Below are 21,417 nucleotides of genomic sequence, written 5' to 3'. Positions count from 1 at the left end.
ATTAAATGGGTTATCAGGTATATATTCTATAGGAGTTATTTTTATTGGGTGTTTTTGTTTTTCTGTGGTTGTTGCGCAGTGTCTTGACAGACCGTGTTTCTGGTATAGGCGTCGTATATTGTATCTATGTTGATTAAGTCGACAATGTAACTCCTGTGTCGTGCGCCCCACATACTGCAAACCGCAACTGCACTCGATTAGATATATGACATAGGAAGACTGGCACGTCATGTATTGTTTTATGGGGAAGGATGTTTTATTACGGTTTGACATAAATGTGGTTTGGTTGTGAGTGATTATTTTACAGCATAAGCATCGCCTAGACCGGCATTTGTAGCTACCCTCATTCTGTGCCGTAATTTTACTAGATTTATTTTGTGGTTCATTGTGTTGTCTAGGTTTGCTGGGGGCCAAAATGCTTTTTATCGTAGGGGCTCGTCTATACGTAATGATTGGTTTATGCGCTAGGTGTTTTGAGAGGTATGGATCTTGGAGTAGTATATGCCAATGTTTGGCTAAAACATTCTTAATATGTCCATTTGACGTGCTGTACTGGGTGATAAAATTAAGAGAGAGTTGGATACCCATGGAGAGGGGGGAACCATATCCTCCAAATGTCAAGAAAAGAATCAAAGAGGATATTTGAATTTGATTCCCTCATCTCAAAAGGCTTAAATGCCGATATGGAACTCTTTGCATTCCTCTAAACAGGGTGTTGGTCTATCATTGAATGGGACACCCAGATCTCCCCTTCTAGGTAGGCCCGCGCCCCTATATACTTCATGTCCGTTTTACACCACATGTACTACTATATGAGAATGAAGATACAAAAGATATTCCAGTATGACATCTACAGTCTCCAATTTTATAATTTTTAACATTTTTATAAAAAAACGCACCAGAAACGCAAAGAAACCGCATATGCGTTTTTTCAATCTTAGATGCGTTTTTAATTGTTCTTAATTGTATTCATGTATTTTTTACTTTTAACATGTGTTTCTTTATTTTATGCTTTTTATATTAGGATTTAAGCACTTATGAATGTTCAATTACATGTGTTTTTAGGAGTATTTATATTTATATGCATTGTCCTACTGAATTAATATTAATATAGTGAAGGGGTGATATATTTACCTTTAAGTTTCCTGTATATATGGCACTAGAGACAGCATTAACAAACCGCATATGCGTTTTTCTATAAGTCTTTATAAGTTATATAAGGCACTGAAGTATAATGATCCATGAAACATCGAACTGGAATTCACATCCAGGAATTCTGATTCCCTCGCTGTCCCAACATGCAATGCGCTAATTATGAACAATATAAAAAGAGTATTCAGCCGTCACTGTCTACACCACTGAGGAAGGGGCTCTGTTACCCCGAAACGCGTATGGTAAAGACAGCGAGGGATCATCAAGAAGCAACACCTTGAAAAAGCATATCTACAATTTTGAAATGTGATTTTCTTTTTTTAAACTGATCCATTTATCCGTATGACAAACGGACAGATAGATCCGTTCTTGCAATGCATTTGTAAGACGGATGCGCATCTGGATCGTTTATAAATGCTGTCCGTTTGCATGCAGATTTCCGGCGACAGAACTGCTTGCCAGATCACTCTGCTGCAAGTGTGAAAGTACCCTAAGGGGGCTTTCACATCACCGTTTAGCTTTCTGTTCTTCTGATCCCCAAAAAAAAAGATCCTGTAAAAAAAAAAAAAAACGGATCTTGTTGCATCAGTTGTCATCTGTTTGAGCCATTTCCATCTGAGATCAGTTTTTTAGACAGAAATAAAAGTACTGCATGCCTCTTCACAAATCAGCTGTATCTAACACCAGTGCAGGAAGTTCAAGACTGGTGGATGGATCTGACAGTCTTGATATATCTCCATTATACCATTGAATGGAAAAGGTAGATAGAATGAAAAAACAATAGTTTCACTGTAACGGGTTGCTGTTTATTCTGCTCTTATATGTTTCTGTTTACAGGTTGATTTGGTTAACATTGGCAGCTCAGACATAGTGGATGGAAATCACAAGCTGACCCTTGGATTGATCTGGAGTATCATCCTCCATTGGCAGGTGAGTTTACCTTATTGCTTATAGTGTGTAAAACAACAATACATAAACCAGCAATGAAATCAAGGCACATGCCACACATGATTTAAAACACTCCAGTTATTCTTACAGATAGCATTGTGACTATTATGGATATTATGGATCTTTAGACCAAGAAACTCCCTCATATTTCTGGTAGTGGACTTCTATCTGAATTTTAGGATAAATTTGATTCACCGGAAAGACAGATTTTCCCCGTGCTTCGTGGTGGTGAATCGATTTTACCTGAAATAGTGTAAGAAAACAAAATAAATCATACTTACTTCATCCATTTGCTCGCAACGGGCTGCGGCACCATCTTGGTTGAATATCTTGCACGAAATGCATGCGCAGTGACGTATGATACCACCAAAATGGCCAGTGTGATGACGTCATCACGGGCTGCACAAGATTTTGCACCAAATCTTCAAGCAAGATGGCGGTGGTAAATAGTTATTTTTTTATTTTACACTCTATTTATATTAGATGCCGCGATCATGTATAAACGCAGCATCTAAGGCCCCTTTCACACGGGCGAGTATTCCGCGCGGATGCGATGCGTGAATTGAACGCATTGCACCCGCACAGAATCCCGACCCATTCATTTCTATGGGGCTGTTCACATGAGCGGTGATTTTCAAGCATCACTTATGCGTTGCGTGAAAATCGCAGCATGCTCCTCTTTGTGCAATTTTCACGTAACGCAGGCCCCATAGAAATGAATGGGGTTGCGTGAAAATCGCAAGCATCTGCAAGCAAGTGCGGATGCAGTGCGATTTTCACGCACGGTTGCTCTGAGATGATTATAACATGGTTATAAGAGAAAATAATAGCATTCTGAATACAGAATGCATAGTAAAATAGTGCTGGAGGGGTTAAAATAAATAAATAATTTAACTCACCTTAGTCCACTTGATCGTGAAGCCGGCATATGTCTTCATCTTAGTTGTGTGGAGGAACAGGACCTGTGGTGACGTCACTCCGGTCATCACATGATCTTTTACCATGGTGATGGATCATGTGATGACCGGAGTGACGTCACCACAGGTCCTGTTCCTCCACACAGCTAAGATGAAGACAGAAGGAGATGCCAGCTACGCGATCAAGTGGAGTAAGGTGAGTTAAATTATATATATTTTTTTTAACCCCTCCAGCGCTATTGTACTATGCACTCTGTATTCAGAATGCTATTATTTTCCCTTATAACCATGTTATAAGGGAAAATAATACAATCTACAGAACATCGATCCCAAGCTCGAACTTCTGTGAAGAAGTTCAGGTTTGGGTACCAAACACGCACGTTTTTTCTCACGCGTGTGCAAAACGCATTACAATGTTTTGCACTTGCGTGGAAAAATCATGCGTGTTCCCGCAACGCTCCTGCACATTTTCCCGCAACGCCCGTGTGAAAGAGGCCTAAGGGGTACAATGATGGAGAGCAATGCAATCGCTGCATCCTGTAATTGCACCCAATAGAAATAAATGAAAAGTCATTCATCATAAAGCAATTTTTATTTTATTTTTTATTCGGAGAAGCAGCCAAATCAAATTTTCGAATAATTCACTTATCTCTAATTACTGGCATTGTGTCAATCATGTGGTCACATTGCCACTGGAGGCAGCATCATTCAGCACTGTGTCGGTGAAAGTATTGAAGACAGAAGTGTTACAAAATTGGTATTTGAAGGATTTTCCTTTTAATACATCAGAAACATTTTATTGTACATGGCAGTTTACAACTGAATACTGAAACAGACCTTTTTATGTTTTCAGTTCAGGTTGCAAATAGTTGTGATTGTTTAGAAAATTACATCTTGTTTTACTCCCAGTTAGTGTGTGCTGTAAGAAAAGTGTGAGAAAATTAGGCTGACTACCAATCATAGACATAATGAACATATTTTAATGTTTGTGTATAGCAATCAACTTGAAGTGAAATTCACTATTAAAAGCATTTCAGTGGATATGTAAATGGGGGGAAAAAAATAGCAGCTTTTTTTGTATATGTTTCTCATGTGACTTCTACTGCACATGACATGGCTGTGTTCATTTTGGTGTGGATTTTTCCTACAAAGAAAACTGGAAATGGCCCCCAGGTACTTTCACAATGCTCAGATGATGACGTTTAGGTTCAGGGAGATGTCTCTATATTTAAAGGGGCTATCCCATGAATAATATAAACAATGAAAATCATACATAATCTAGTGCATAGCAACCTCTTCCTAACAAACCTAGAACCATCCTTGTACCTCTCATGGATCCAAAGATCTCATCATTAATTTATTTATCCTAAGCTAGTAGATTATGGGGGTGTCCTTCATCAAGGGGTGTGTCCTTTCTGCTGCAGCTGGTGGCAGTTTATGGATGGAACTGTGCATGTGCTTCCGTCTCAAAGAGCAGGAGAGAGAAATTGAAAAAAAAATATATTTTTTTTAAAACAGACAGGTGGCACTATAGATAATTTTCATTGAATAACTCAGTAGCTATTACATTAATACATTATTTTGCCACAAACACGACCAAATAACTGAAGTGTGAACTTCGCCTAATTAGTATATGAAACTAAAGAAGATAGCCTTCCCTATATAAAATAAATCATAGATACCATTATTTAATCTTACAATATGTTTGGCGGCATCTATATTACTAGCTTATAATGGTTTTATGTTCCTAAGACTAAGATGTTTTCTAGAATAAAATGTTTGGCCACAGTTTCTGAATTTATAATTTTCTCTGTAGGATTCAGTCAGGGTTGGACTGGCCCACTAGAGTACCAGAGTATCCTTTGGTGGGCACAGGATCTGATACCGTGATGGGCCCAAAAGATACAATTAGCGGTAGAAAGATTTTTTTTAAAACAAAAAACTAATTGACAATCACTTGGTTACATTTCTTTAATTTAAAGCTTATTGAAATGTATTGATGATATAGGGGTTGGTCCTCAAGAGTAATTTCCTCCGACTAGGGCAAAGCAAACCCCAGTCTGACACTGGATTTAGTTGTAGGGAACTCCTGTAAGTTTCGTCTGCTAACAACAGATTAATGCATGTCTGTAAGTTTACTGTTTTAATATATGTCAAACCATTTTATTTTTCATTACTTCCCCTTGAATCCTGATAATCTGGGTGATGCAGAAAACAATTTAGTGCAGGAACATGCCACTTATATATTTGCTAGGGCTGTGCTTTAAGATAAACCGTTTATCTGGCTGTACAGTTTCAAACATTGATGGTTGTATATCTTATTCAGGTGAAGGATGTAATGAAAGGCATTATGGCTGACTTGCAGCAGACAAATACTGAAAAGATCTTACTAAGCTGGGTCCGCCAATCAACTCGCAATTACCCGCAGGTCAACGTTATCAATTTCACCAGCAGTTGGTCCGATGGATTGGCTTTTAATGCACTCATCCACAGTCACAGGTACAAAATATATTCAATGTTCTTAAATTTATCACTCACCTTTGTCTTAGTATTGCTTTTGTTAATTGCTTTGGATAGCAAGGATTTTAAGTAGTTCAAACTTTATGTCTAACTGATGTATTAAATCATACAAATATCGTATAAATACATGTGAATATGACACAAACATATGGTTAAATTAACTTTTTTTTACCCTCAGTATCAGACCCTAGCATAACCTTAGCTGTGTGCATGGAACCTTCATTTTTTTGGTCTATATTAGTCATATAAAATGTTGTACGCCATTTTTGTGCTACATTTTGCGACATTTGCCTCTTTATGCCACTTGATGCCACTTTGCACAGTGTTCTAGGTTTATGACAAGTGAATGTGTCTTGTTTTAGACTACATTTATTATTTGGGGCAATTTTAAATGTTCAAATATATTTTTTAAGGGTTTCTGTCACCAGAAATACCTAAATTAAACTGGCTGACATTAGCTATGTGCTAATGTCAGCTGAACCTAATTAGCCTATTCCTAGTTTTATCCATGCTCCTGTTACTCCATCTCAAGGCCGGCAGGAGGATGCGAACGCTGCCTGGCCCTATCAATCAAGACTTGGAAGGAGGTGACAGAGGTGGGAGAAAGGAGCCTGAAGGAGCAGGAGCAACACCTTCTTCCCCGCTCCTAGAGGCTGATTTACATATTATAAAAATTATATTTATGGAGTAACGGGGGCATGGATAAAACTAGGAATAGGCTAGTTAGGTTCAGCTGACATTAGCACATCGCTAATGTCAGCCAGTTTAAGTTAGGTATTTCTGGGGACAACAACCCTTCAAGGTAAATAATTTCAAAAATTTGGCGCAGCCATATAAAGGAAAGACAAACTTAAATAAATGACACAAATACAACTGGAAATGATACATGTCTCCTAGTGTCCAGTTCATACTGGAGACCTCTATGCCCTCTGTGTTGCACTGTATGAAAAACCTCTGCATACGTATAAAATCCAAATTGCACAGAGGTTCGGTATGGAGCCATGGCAGGCTATGGGTGTTGCATTCCTGATCTGTACAACACAGATATGTTATATGTAGCATAAATAGGAGTCTATTTTTTTCACAATGGGGCCATTTTTTAAAAGGGAATCTGTCATCAGTTTTATGGTCTCCTAACTAAGGGTATCATAAGCAGGAGACAGATCCCCTAAGCAAAATGCCTGTTGAATACCTATTGAATAGCTCCACCACATGCTTATAAGTCCCCATATTTATGAGCTCCTGGCTTTCTCCACTCAGCTCCTACTGATTCATATGGAAAAAGAAAACTTTCAATCACTGGCAAATGACCAGGGAGACCCATGAGCTCATGAATATGGGGACAAATTCCCTTTAATACCCAAACTTTCTCTATATCTTTTTAAAGAAAATGTCTGTTCCGTTTAAGATATAAAAATATTTATCCCATATGGCGAATGGCGTAATGGAAAAAAAATCAAAATAGCCAATTGGTCATTTTTTTGGTCACTTCACATCCTATAACAAAAATGTAATAGAAAGTGATCAAAAAGCTATACGCACTTCAATATGGAATCATTGAAAAGTAAAGATTGCCTACATAAAATAAGCCCTTATACAGCTCCATACACACAACACAAAAAAGTTGCAGGGGTCAGACTATGGCAATGAAAAGAAAAAAAAAAAATTTTTTTTGGTATTGAAACGCAAGAAAAACTAATGTGTGGTATTGTAAACGTACTGACCTGGAGAAAGAAGGTAACTGGTCAATTTTACCTTAAGGGAATGCTGTAAAAATTCCAATTCCACACCATTTTGACTTTTTTGTCCAGCTCTCCACTACATCATGTGCAATATTTAATAGTGCTATTAGAAAGCTCTTGTCGCGCGAAAAACAAGCCCCCATAAGGCTATGTAAATAGAAAAATAGAAAAGTGTGGGATCTAGGAAGGTGGGAAGTGAAAAATGAAAATCCAAAAATGGAAAATTGCAAGATTCTCTAAGAATTGAAGGGGTTATCCAATCACTAATGTAAAATATGAAAATCAGACATAATTTCTTTGTAACAAAGCTAGAACCAGCCCTGTACCTCACATGGATCCAGAGATCTCCCCATTCATTGTTCTGCTAGATTTATATCAAGCTGACAGCTCAAGGGGAGTGTCTATTCTGCTGCAGCTCAGGGGGCGTGTACATTCTGCTGCTGCTCTCTCCCTATCACAGCTCAGGGGCAGTTAAAAGGATGAAACTGAGCATGTGCAGCCATCTCAGTGAGCCAGATGAAAAAATAAGGGGAAAAAAGACAGCAGCTGGCGCTACACAGATATATTTTATTGAATAATTCAGTGTCTATGCCATATTTTTAATCACGCACACTTACAAAAGCATTCAGATCTGGGTGCTAATTTGAAAACAGCATTATTTGTGGGACAACTTCTTTACTACTAAGCTACATCCTGATATTTCAACCCTCCTTACTTAATCCTATACCCATCCTAACAAGTAAGTAAATTAATCTCTGTCATAGTGGTTATATATATACAATTTAATATATTTTTATGCTGTTATCTAGTTTCTCTTTGTTATGCAAAAATAAATAAAAAAGTAAAAGGACAAATAATATTGTTAATGCCAGCATGCTCTAAGCACAATGTAAGTTTTGAAAAGGTTATTCTTTTGAAGGTGGAAACTGGTGTTGCCAAAATGCTGACCTTTGTAAAAGTTGATTTTTGATGGAAACTGGCACCAATTACATTTTGTCTTATCATGCAAATAATATATATATATATATATATATATATATAGATAGATATATATATATAATATACCTGTATAAACACTTAAAGGTGCTTGTTTTATGGCAGGGATGCTCAACATGCATCCCTCCAGCTATTGTAAAACTACAACTACCAACATTCCCTGCTATAGGCTGATATCTGTAGGCTGACCAGGCATGATGGGAGTTGTAGTTTTGCAACAACTGGAGGGCTGCAGGTTGGGCATCCCTGCTGTATGGGATTCAAACAGATTAAATTTTGGTTCTAGTATCGGAAAATTATTTATTTAGATTTTTTTGTTCATGTGGATTTAGTGAGCTTTTTTGTAGTCATATAGGGTTGTTATAGCATATAACACAGTATAGTATAAGGTATTATTAAGGGAAGTTGTGACAAACATTATAGGAGTATTATTGTCTTTGAAGTGTCTGCTATTAGGCCCACAATATCAGTGAGGCAAAATCATAGATTATGGGTAATGAAGCACTGTGCCTTATTTAAATGCAGACGGCATGGTAGAACATGAGTGGGCATCTCTAATCCTATTCATATAACCAGAAAGCCTCAAAATCGACACCTAATATTCTTAAACTTGAAACTTAATATGTCATCATCTACAATATGTAATTATGTAAAACAGATCTACACTACAAGTATATAAGTACTGTATATAGGCTTTGACACCAGCTCCCAATGTCCATAAGTAATGTTTTGTATTGTAGCTTTTGGAGCCCCAGTCTCTGAAATGAGGATGATCTGTAATAGATGCTGTTCATGAAGGATGAGGATGTTTCTGTAAATAAAGTTGACATATTTTTCTAAACTCCCTTTAATGCTTATCTACTTGAGCTATAGGTGACTACCAAACAGGGATGCCCACACAGGGGTGCACCGCTAATGAGGCCAGGTGAGGTGATCACCTCAGGCAGCACCAGGTAGGGGCAAGAGGAGGGCAGCGGTAGGGCCATGGGCACTGAGCACTTTCATTGTGGCAAAGGGGTTAGGTTAAGAAATTGGCATGGGGGGCACCATTTCAGTTTTTTCCTCAGGCAGCAAAAGGGCTAGGTGCACCCTGGTGCCCACAGCCATGTTTGTCTTGTGCCTCATAACGGATCTGGCCCGGTAAAATTGTAATCAATACGATGATCATAAGAATTTCATATATTTATCTATTTATTTAATTGCACCTTACATTCTATACAGAGATTATATCTAGGGATGGATCCGAACACGGCATCAGTTCCAATGTACCAGTCAGAACCGTAGTCGAGTTTCGGATCCAAGTTTTAAAATAGTTTTTCTGTTTAAAAATCAAATATTGAAGGTGTTCACTAGTTTTGATCGAGCATGCTCGGACGAATACCAGTTCGGCTCGAGCATCGCTATGCTCGGCACATGGCGGTACTCGGCCGAGTTCCGCATGTGCTTGAGCGCAATACTCGAGTCTCCTCCCCGCATGTTTCGCGGTTGCTAAGCAGCCAATTAACATGCAAGTAAGTACTTCCCTCACTGTAATGCTAGTAACCATGTTGGCTACTGGAATTACAGTGATCGGCTGGCCAAAACGCATCATCGGGTGCTATATAGCACCCAATGACGCATGTTCGGCTCATTCTAAGTGAGGGAGAGCTGAGCATAAGAAGGGACACAGAGTGTAGGGAGTGTAATTTAATTTAGTTTTTCCACAAAAACATTACATGGACACAAAAGTCCTTCTAAGGACTATTGTGTGTGACAGCAGCAATATATGTTTGTAGCGCAACCTGCGCTAAATTGCTCAGTGTTAGGGAGAGCTGTGCATAGGAAGGGACAGACAGTGTAGGGAGTGTAATAGGAAGATTTTTATACAAAAAACTTTTTAGAGACCCAAAAGTCCTTTTAAGGACTATTGTGTGTAAAAGCATCAATATATATATTTAGTGCATCCTGTGCGAAATACCGTGTAATAGGCCGCTGCGGACAGTTAAATTATTTGCGTCACATCTCCTGTGCAATTTGTGCACATCCCTAAAATATCAGTGACATCCAGTACACTTTTTCCATAGATGGCGTCCCCTGCGGACAGTAAAATTATCTGTGCCGCATCTCCTGTTTAAAGTGTGTGCATCCCTAAAATATCAACTTTAGATGTTATTTTCAGTTGTAGACCATGGGTATATTTTTTGTAGACCATGGCTAACAGGGGAATCATGGTTCAATTTTGAACCAAAAAGTGCACTGGATGTCACTGATATTTTAGGGATGCACACACTTTAAACAGGAGATGTGGCACAGATAATTTTACTGTCCGCAGGGGAAGCCATCTACGGAAAAAGTGTACTGGATGTCACAGATATTTTAGGGATGCGACCTGGGAGTCCAAGATGCATCCACACATCCTCCCCATGCTGTTCCAGACCATTTTGGTGGTGTTTCCATCAATTTCTGACATTTTCCTATGAACCAGGCACCCTCCCCTCTCCAGAGCAGGGGGTACCTGGTTTAATGCTTGGGTTCTCCCATTAACTTCCATTATACTTGGGTGCTCGGTCGAGCACCCGAACATCTAAATGTGTTTGGCCCGAGTCAATTCACCTGCCAATATGTTTGACCTTTGTCGGTGTAAGAAGAAATTAGATTACCTGGAGGAAACCAAGCAGTCTGAGAGTGAAAATACATAGCTTCGTGCACATATTGCTCTCGGTCAGATTTGAAATCAGAATGTGACTGCTGCAGAAGAAAAGTGTTTTTTAATAAAGGGATTCTCTCTAGAGTTGAGCGAACACCTGGATGTTCGGGTTCGAGAAGTTCGGCCGAACATCCCGGAAATGTTCGGGTTCGGGATCCGAACCCGATCCGAACTTCGTCCCGAACCCGAACCCCATTGAAGTCAATGGGGACCCGAACTTTTCGGCACTAAAACGGCTGTAAAACAGCCCAGGAAAGGGCTAGAGGGCTGCAAAAGGCAGCAACATGTAGGTAAATCCCCTGCAAACAAATGTGGATAGGGAAATTAATTAAAATAAAAATTAAATAAATAAAAATTAACCAAAATCAATTGGAGAGAGGTTCCATAGCAGAGAATCTGGCTTCCCGTCACCCACCACTGGAACAGTCCATTCTCAGATATTTAGGCCCCGGCACCCAGGCAGAGGAGAGAGGTCCCGTAACAGACAATCTGGCTTCATGTCAGCAGAGAATCAGTCTTCATGTCATAGCAGAGAATCAGGCTTCACGTCACCCACCACTGTAAGAGTCCATTTTCATAAATTTAGGCCCAGCACCCAGGCAGAGGAGAGAGGTCCCGTAACAGACAATCTGGCTTCATGTCAGCAGAGAATCAGTCTTCATATCATAGCAGAGAATCTGGCTTCCCGTTACCCACCACTGGAACAGTCCATTCTCAGATATTTAGGCCCCGGCACCCAGGCAGAGGAGAGAGGTCCCGTAACAGACAATCTGGCTTCATGTCAGCAGAGAATCAGTCTTCATATCATAGCAGAGAATCAGGCTTCACGTCAGCCACCACTGCAACAGTCCATTGTCATAAATTCAGGCCCAGCACCCAGGCAGAGGAGAGAGGTCCCGTAACAGACAATCTGGCTTCATGTCAGCAGAGAATCAGTCTGCATGTCATAGCAGAGAATGAGGCTTCACGTCACCCACCACTGCAACAGTCCATTTTCATAAATTTAGGCCCAGCACCCAGGCAGAGGAGAGAGGTCCCGTAACAGAGGATCTGGCTTCATGTCACCAGAGAATCAGTCTGCATGTCATAGCAGAGAATCAGGCTTCACGTCACCCACCACTGCAACAGTCCATTTTCATAAATTTAGGCCCAGCACCCAGGCAGAGGAGAGAGGTCCCGTAACAGAGGATCTGGCTTCATGTCACCAGAGAATCAGTCTGCATGTCATAGCAGAGAATCAGGCTTCACGTCAGCCACCACTGCAACAATCCATTGGCATATATTTAGGCCTAGCACACAGGCAGAGGAGAGAGGTCCCGTAACAGACAATCTGGCTTCATGTCAGCAGAGAATCAGTCTTCATATCATAGCAGAGAATCAGGCTTCACGTCAGCCACCAATGCAACAGTCCATTGTCAGATATTTAGGCCCAGCACCCAGGCAGAGGAGAGAGGTCCCGTAACAGAGGATCTGGCTTCATGTCAGCAGAGAATCAGTCTTCATGTCATAGCAGAGAATCAGGCTTCACGTCACCCACCACTGTAAGAGTCCATTTTCATAAATTTAGGCCCAGCACCCAGGCAGAGGAGAGAGGTCCCGTAACAGACGATCTGGCTTCATGTCAGCAGAGAATCAGTCTGCATGTCATAGCAGAGAATGAGGCTTCACGTCACCCACCACTGCAACAGTCCATTTTCATAAATTTAGGCCCAGCACCCAGGCAGAGGAGAGAGGTCCCGTAACAGAGGATCTGGCTTCATGTCACCAGAGAATCAGTCTGCATGTCATAGCAGAGAATCAGGCTTCACGTCACCCACCACTGCAACAGTCCATTTTCATAAATTTAGGCCCAGCACCCAGGCAGAGGAGAGAGGTCCCGTAACAGAGGATCTGGCTTCATGTCACCAGAGAATCAGTCTGCATGTCATAGCAGAGAATCAGGCTTCACGTCAGCCACCACTGCAACAATCCATTGGCATATATTTAGGCCTAGCACACAGGCAGAGGAGAGAGGTCCCGTAACAGACAATCTGGCTTCATGTCAGCAGAGAATCAGTCTTCATATCATAGCAGAGAATCAGGCTTCACGTCAGCCACCAATGCAACAGTCCATTGTCAGATATTTAGGCCCAGCACCCAGGCAGAGGAGAGAGGTCCCGTAACAGAGGATCTGGCTTCATGTCAGCAGAGAATCAGTCTTCATGTCATAGCAGAGAATCAGGCTTCACGTCACCCACCACTGTAAGAGTCCATTTTCATAAATTTAGGCCCAGCACCCAGGCAGAGGAGAGAGGTCCCGTAACAGACAATCTGGCTTCATGTCAGCAGAGAATTAGTCTGCATGTCATAGCAGAGAATCAGGCTTCACGTCAGCCACCACTGCAACAGTCCATTGTCATAAATTCAGGCCCAGCACCCAGGCAGAGGAGAGAGGTCCCGTAACAGACAATCTGGCTTCATGTCAGCAGAGAATCAGTCTGCATGTCATAGCAGAGAATGAGGCTTCACGTCACCCACCACTGCAACAGTCCATTTTCATAAATTTAGGCCCAGCACCCAGGCAGAGGAGAGAGGTCCCGTAACAGAGGATCTGGCTTCATGTCAGCAGAGAATCAGTCTGCATGTCATAGCAGAGAATCAGGCTTCACGTCAGCCACCACTGCAACAGTCCATTGTCATAAATTTAGGCCCAGCACCCAGGCAGAGGAGAGAGGTCCCGTAACAGACAATCTGGCTTCATGTCAGCAGAGAATTAGTCTGCATGTCATAGCAGAGAATCAGGCTTCACGTCAGCCACCACTGCAACAATCCATTGGCATATATTTAGGCCTAGCACACAGGCAGAGGAGAGAGGTCCCGTAACAGACAATCTGGCTTCATGTCAGCAGAGAATCAGTCTGCATGTCATAGCAGAGAATGAGGCTTCACGTCAGCCACCACTGCAACAATCCATTGGCATATATTTAGGCCTAGCACACAGGCAGAGGAGAGGTTCATTCAACTTTGGGTAGCCTTGCAATATAATGGTAAAATGAAAATAAAAATAGGATTGAATGAGGAAGTGCCCTGGAGTCCAATAATATATGGTTATGGGGAGGTAGTTAATGTCTAATCTGGACAAGGGACGGACAGGTCCTGTGGGATCCATGCCTGGTTCATTTTTATGAACGTCAGCTTGTCCACATTGGCTGTAGACAGGCGGCTGCGTTTGTCTGTAATGACGCCCCCTGCCGTGCTGAATACACGTTCAGACAAAACGCTGGCTGCCGGGCAGGCCAGCACCTCCAAGGCATAAAAGGCTAGCTCTGGCCACGTGGACAATTTAGAGACCCAGAAGTTGAATGGGGCCGAACCATCAGTCAGTACGTGGAGGGGTGTGCACACGTACTGTTCCACCATGTTAGTGAAATGTTGCCTCCTGCTAACACGTTGCGTATCAGGTGGTGGTGCAGTTAGCTGTGGCGTGTTGACAAAAGTTTTCCACATCTCTGCCATGCTAACCCTGCCCTCAGAGGAGCTGGCCGTGACACAGCTGCCTTGGCGACCTCTTGCTCCTCCTCTGCCTTGGCCTTGGGCTTCCACTTGTTCCCCTGTGACATTTGGGAATGCTCTCAGTAGCGCGTCTACCAACGTGCGCTTGTACTCGCGCATCTTCCTATCACGCTCCAGTGCAGGAAGTAAGGTGGGCACATTGTCTTTGTAGCGTGGATCCAGCAGGGTGGCAACCCAGTAGTCCGCACAGGTTAAAATGTGAGCAACTCTGCTGTCGTTGCGCAGGCACTGCAGCATGTAGTCGCTCATGTGTGCCAGGCTGCCCAGGGGTAAGGACAAGCTGTCCTCTGTGGGAGGCGTATCGTCATCGTCCTGCCTTTCCCCCCAGCCACGCACCAGTGATGGACCCGAGCTGCGTTGGGTGCCACCCCGCTGTGACCATGCTTCATCCTCATCCTCCTCCACCTCCTCCTCATCCTCGTCCTCCTCGTCCTCCAGTAGTGGGCCCTGGCTGGCCACATTTGTACCTGGCCTCTGCTGTTGCCAAAAACCTCCCTCTGAGTCACTTCGAAGAGACTGGCCTGAAAGTGCTAAAAATGACCCCTCTTCCTCCTCCTCCTCCTCCTCCTCCTGGGCCACCTCCTCTTCCATCATCGCCCTAAGTGTTTTCTCAAGGAGACATAGAAGTGGTATTGTAACGCTGATAACGGTGTCATCGCCACTGGCCATGTTGGTGGAGTACTCGAAACAGCGCAACAGGGCACACAGGTCTCGCATGGAGGCCCAGTCATTGGTGGTGAAGTGGTGCTGTTCTGTAGTGCGACTGACCCGTGCGTGCTGCAGCTGAAACTCCACTATGGCCTGCTGCTGCTCGCACAGTCTGTCCAGCATGTGCAAGGTGGAGTTCCACCTGGTGGGCACGTCGCATATGAGGCGGTGAGCGGGAAGGCCGAAGTTACGCTGTAGCGCAGACAGGCGAGCAGCGGCAGGATGTGAACGCCGGAAGCGCGAACAGACGGCCCGCACTTTATGCAGCAGCTCTGACATGTCGGGGTAGTTGTGAATGAACTTCTGCACCACCAAATTCAGCACATGCGCCAAGCAAGGGATGTGCGTCAAATTGGCTAGTCCCAGAGCTGCAACGAGATTTCGCCCATTATCACACACCACCAGGCCGGGCTTGAGGCTCACCGGCAGCAACCACTCGTCGGTCTGTTGTTCAATACCCCGCCACAACTCCTGTGCGGTGTGGGGCCTGTCCCCCAAACATATGAGTTTCAGAATGGCCTGCTGACGTTTACCCCGGGCTGTGCTGAAGTTGGTGGTGAAGGTGTGTGGCTGACTGGATGAGCAGGTGGAAGAAGAGGAGGAGGAAGCCGAGAAGGAGGAGGTGGCAACAGGAGGCAAAGAATGTTGCCCTGCGATCCTTGGCGGCGGAAGGACGTGCGCCAAACAGCTCTCCGCCTGGGGCCCAGCTGCCACTACATTTACCCAGTGTGCAGTTAGGGAGATATAGCGTCCCTGGCCGTGCTTACTGGTCCACGTATCTGTGGTTAGGTGGACCTTGCTACAGATGGCGTTGCGCAGTGCACACTTGATTTTATCGGATACTTGGTTGTGCAGGGAAGGCACGGCTCTCTTGGAGAAGTAGTGCCGGCTGGGAACAACATACTGTGGGACAGCAAGCGACATGAGCTGTTTGAAGCTGTCTGTGTCCACCAGCCTAAATGACAGCATTTCATAGGCCAGTAGTTTAGAAATGCTGGCATTCAGGGCCAGGGATCGAGGGTGGCTAGGTGGGAATTTACGCTTTCTATCAAATGTTTGTGAGATGGAGAGCTGAACGCTGGCGTGTGACATGGTTGAGACGCTTGGTGACGGAGGTGGTGGTGGTGGTGTTGGTGGTACATCCCCTGTTTGCTGGGCGGCAGGTGCCAACGTTCCTCCAGAGGCGGAGGAAGAGGCCGAGGCGGCAGCAGCAGAATAGGCCGAGGCGGCAGCAGCAGAAGAGGTAGCAGGGGGAGCCTGAGTGACTTCCTTGGTTTTAAGGTGTTTACTCCACTGCAGTTCATGCTTTGCATGCAGGTGCCTGGTCATGCAGGTTGTGCTCAGGTTCAGAACGTTAATGCCTCGCTTCAGGCTCTGATGGCACAGCGTGCAAACCACTCGGGTCTTGTCGTCAGCACATTGTTTGAAGAAGTGCCATGCCAGGGAACTCCTTGAAGCTGCCTTTGGGGTGCTCGGTCCCAGATGGCGGCGGTCAGTAGCAGGCGGAGTCTCTTGGCGGCGGGTGTTCTGCTTTTGCCCACTGCTCCCTCTTTTGCTACGCTGTTGGCTCGGTCTCACCACTGCCTCTTCCTCCGAACTGTGAAAGTCAGTGGCACGACCTTCATTCCATGTGGGGTCTAGGACCTCATCGTCCCCTGCATCGTCTTCCACCCAGTCTTGATCCCTGACCTCCTGTTCAGTCTGCACACTGCAGAAAGACGCAGCAGTTGGCACCTGTGTTTCGTCATCATCAGAGACATGCTGAGGTGGTATTCCCATGTCCTCATCATCAGGAAACATAAGTGGTTGTGCGTCAGTGCATTCTATGTCTTTCACCGCTGGGGAAGGGCTAGGTGGATGCCCTTGGGAAACCCTGCCAGCGGAGTCTTCAAACAGCATAAGAGACTGCTGCATAACTTGAGGCTGAGACAGTTTCCCTGGTATGCATGGGGGTGATGTGACAGACTGATGGGGTTGGTTTTCAGGCGCCATCTGTGCGCTTTCTGCAGAAGACTGGGTGGGAGATAATGTGAACGTGCTGGATCCACTGTCGGCCACCCAATTGACTAATGCCTGTACCTGCTCAGGCCTTACCATCCTTAGAACGGCATTGGGCCCCACCATATATCGCTGTAAATTCTGGCGGCTACTGGGACCTGAGGTAGTTGGTACACTAGGACGTGTGGATGTGGCAGAACGGCCACGTCCTCTCCCAGCACCAGAGGGTCCACTAACACCACCACGACCATGTCCACGTCCGCGTCCCTTACTAGATGTTTTTCTCATTGTTATGGTTCACCACAACAACAAATATATTATTTGGCCCAATGTATTGTATTCAAATTCAGCGGGATATAAATTTGAGGCCTAGTATTTAGGCGCTGGGTGACCGGTATGGATTTAGTGACAGAATTAGACTTGGAAATGCACAGAAGCGTGTGTGTGAAGTTATTCTGAATGACCCTATGTGCACCTTGAATATTATATACCCTTTTTGGGATAGATTTCAAATAGCTCTGATATAGCAGGAACCACTAAATTATGAAATTGCTAAATTGGGAATTGTATTTCAACCCAGAACAAAAAATGTGCTTTGACGGACACTAAATATCTTGCCCAGCAACAACAGTACAGCGGTAACGAGAGATTTAGCAGGATATAAATTTGAGGCCTAGTATTTAGGCGCTGGGTGACAGGTATGGGTTTAGTGACAGAATTAGACTTGGAAATACACAGTAGCGGGTGTGTGTGAAGTTATTCTGAATGACCCAATGTGCACCTTGAATATTATATACCCTTTTAGGGATAGATTTCAAATAGCTCTGATATAGCAGAAACCACTAAATTATGAAATTGCTAAATTGGGAATTGTATTTCAACCCAGAACAAAAAATGTGCTTTGACGGACACTAAATATCTTGCCCAGCAACAACAGTACAGCGGTAACGAGAGATTTAGCAGGATATAAATTTGAGGCCTAGTATTTAGGCGCTGGGTGACAGGTATGGGTTTAGTGACAGAATTAGACTTGGAAATACACAGTAGCGGGTGTGTGTGAAGTTATTCTGAATGACCCAATGTGCACCTTGAATATTATATACCCTTTTAGGGATAGATTTCAAATAGCTCTGATATAGCAGAAACCACTAAATTATGAAATTGCTAAATTGGGAATTGTATTTCAACCCAGAACAAAAAATGTGCTTTGACGGACACTAAATATCTTGCCCAGCAACAACAGTACAGCGGTAACGAGAGATTTAGCAGGATATAAATTTGAGGCCTAGTATTTAGGCGCTGGGTGACAGGTATGGGTTTAGTGACAGAATTAGACTTGGAAATACACAGTAGCGGGTGTGTGTGAAGTTATTCTGAATGACCCAATGTGCACCTTGAATATTATATACCCTTTTAGGGACAGATTTCAAATAGCTCTGATATAGCAGAAACCACTAAATTATGAAATTGCTAAATTGGGAATTGTACTTCAACCCAGAACAAAAAATGTGCTTTGACGGACACTAAATATCTTGCCCAGCAACAACAGTACAGCGGTAACGAGAGATTTAGCAGGATATAAATTTGAGGCCTAGTATTTAGGCGCTGGGTGACAGGTATGGGTTTAGTGACAGAATTAGACTTGGAAATACACAGTAGCGGGTGTGTGTGAAGTTATTCTGAATGACCCTATGTGCACCTTCAATATGATCTACCCTTTTAGGGATAGATTTCAAATAGCTCTGATATAGCAGAAACCACTAAATTATGAAATTGCTAAATTGGGAATTGTATTTCAACCCAGAACAAAAAATGTGCTTTGACGGACACTAAATAACTTTCCCAGCTACAACAGGACAGCGGTAACGAGAGATTTAGCAGGATATAAATTTGAGGCCTAGTATTTAGGCGCTGGGTGACAGGTATGGGTTTAGTGACAGAATTAGACTTGAAAATACACAGTAGCGGGTGTGTGTGAAGTTATTCTGAATGACCCAATGTGCACCTTGAATATTATATACCCTTTTAGGGATAGATTTCAAATAGCTCTGATATAGCAGAAACCACTAAATTATGAAATTGCTAAATTGGGAATTGTACTTCAACCCAGAACAAAAAATGTGCTTTGACGGACACTAAATATCTTTCCAAGCAACAACAGTACAGCGGTAACGAGAGATTTAGCAGGATATAAATTTGAGGCCTAGTATTTAGGCGCTGGGTGACAGGTATGGGTTTAGTGACAGAATTAGACTTGGAAATACACAGTAGCGGGTGTGTGTGAAGTTATTCTGAATGACCCAATGTGCACCTTGAATATTATATACCCTTTTAGGGATAGATTTCAAATAGCTCTGATATAGCAGAAACCACTAAATTATGAAATTGCTAAATTGGGAATTGTACTTCAACCCAGAACAAAAAATGTGCTTTGACGGACACTAAATAACTTTCCCAGCTACAACAGGACAGCGGTAACGAGAGATTTAGCGGGATATAAATTTGAGGCCTAGTATTTAGGCGCTGGGTGACCGGTATGGATTTAGTGACAGAATTAGACTGGGATATGGCCAAAAAATAACCACACTATTGCTGGTTAAATGCACTTGGTGACGGGCGCAGCTTGCCCCTGATGTAGTATATGGCCAAAAAATGAACAGACTATTGCTGGTTAAATGCACTTGGTGTCACAGCTTGACCAACCACACTACTGAGGGTTAAATGCACTTGGTGACGGGCGCAGCTTGCCCCTGATGTAGTATATGGCCAAAAAATAAACAGACTATTGCTGGTTAAATGCACTTGGTGTGACAGCTTCACCCTGATGTAGGCTTTAGCCAGAAAACAACCACACCATTGAGGGTTAAATGCACTTGGTGACAGGCGCAGCTTGCCCCTGATTTTGTATATGGCCAAAAAATGAACAGACTATTGCTGGTTAAATGCACTTGGTGTGACAGCTTCATCCTGATGTAGGCTTTAGCCAAAAAACAACCACACCATTGAGGGTTAAATGCACTTGGTGACAGGCGCAGCTTGCCCCTGATTTTGTATATGGCCAAAAAATGAACAGACTATTGCTGGTTAAATGCACTTGGTGTGACAGCTTCACCCTGATGTAGGCTTTAGCCAAAAAACAACCACACCATTGAGGGTTAAATGCACTTGGTGACAGGCGCAGCTTGCCCCTGATTTTGTATATGGCCAAAAAATGAACAGACTATTGCTGGTTAAATGCACTTGGTGTGACAGCTTCACCCTGATGTAGGCTTTAGCCAAAAAACAACCACACCATTGAGGGTTAAATGCACTTGGTGACAGGCGCAGCTTGCCCCTGATTTTGTATATGGCCAAAAAATGAACAGACTATTGCTGGTTAAATGCACTTGGTGTGACAGCTTCACCCTGATGTAGGCTTTAGCCAAAAAACAACCACACCATTGAGGGTTAAATGCACTTGGTCGCAGCTTGTGCTGGCGCACCACAAGACACAAAATGCCGCCGATCACCCCAGAAAAATGTGACTGACAAACGGTCTGGGCAGCCTAAAAACAGTGAGCAATTGAGGATCAGCAGCTCAATGATCCACAGCTGCAGATCGATCAGTTAATCAAGTCCTTTGGAGGAGTTAATCTGCCTAATCTCGCCCTACTGTCGCAGCCGCAACCTCTCCCTACGCTAATCAGAGCAGAGTGACGGGCGGCGCTATGTGACTCCAGCTTAAATAGAGGCTGGGTCACATGGTGCTCTGGCCAATCACAGCCATGCCAATAGTAGGCATGGCTGTGATGGCCTCTTGGGGCAAGTAGTATGACGCTTGTTGATTGGCTGCTTTGCAGCCTTTCAAAAAGCGCCAAGAAAGCGTCACAAAAGCGCCAAGAAAGCGACGAACACCGAACCCGAACCCGGACTTTTACGAAAATGTCCGGGTTCGGGTCCGTGTCACGGACACCCCAAAATTCGGTACGAACCCGAACTATACAGTTCGAGTTCGCTCATCCCTAATTCTCTCACTTCAGCAAGTGGCATTTATCACGTAGAGAAAGTTAATACAAGACACATATTAATGTATTGTGATTGTCCGTATTGCTTCCTTTAGTGACTGGATTTATTATTCCATCACATTATACGCTGCTCATTCCCATGGTTGCGACCATCCTGCAATCCAGGAGTGGTGGTCGTGCTTGCACACTATAGG

The 21,417-nt window shown here is 43.5% G+C and overlaps 1 protein-coding gene across 6 annotated transcripts in view; it reads left to right on the top strand.

Moving 5' to 3' along the window:
• Positions 1-21,417, top strand: part of DMD (dystrophin) — a 3,186,583-nt gene that overhangs the window by 711,701 nt on the left and 2,453,465 nt on the right. For all 6 annotated transcript variants that reach the window (XM_044284724.1, XM_044284721.1, XM_044284723.1 and 3 more), the window contains exons 5-6: positions 1,990-2,082; positions 5,344-5,516. In XM_044284724.1, the coding sequence (XP_044140659.1) occupies positions 1,990-2,082; positions 5,344-5,516 (266 nt within the window). The remainder of the gene's footprint in view (positions 1-1,989; positions 2,083-5,343; positions 5,517-21,417) is intronic.

This window comes from Bufo gargarizans, chromosome 3 (genome assembly GCF_014858855.1).
Source record: "Bufo gargarizans isolate SCDJY-AF-19 chromosome 3, ASM1485885v1, whole genome shotgun sequence".
NCBI classification, from domain to species: Eukaryota; Metazoa; Chordata; class Amphibia; order Anura; family Bufonidae; genus Bufo; species Bufo gargarizans.
Note: the sequence above shows the minus strand (reverse complement) of the source record. Positions and strands in the feature narration are given on the sequence as shown.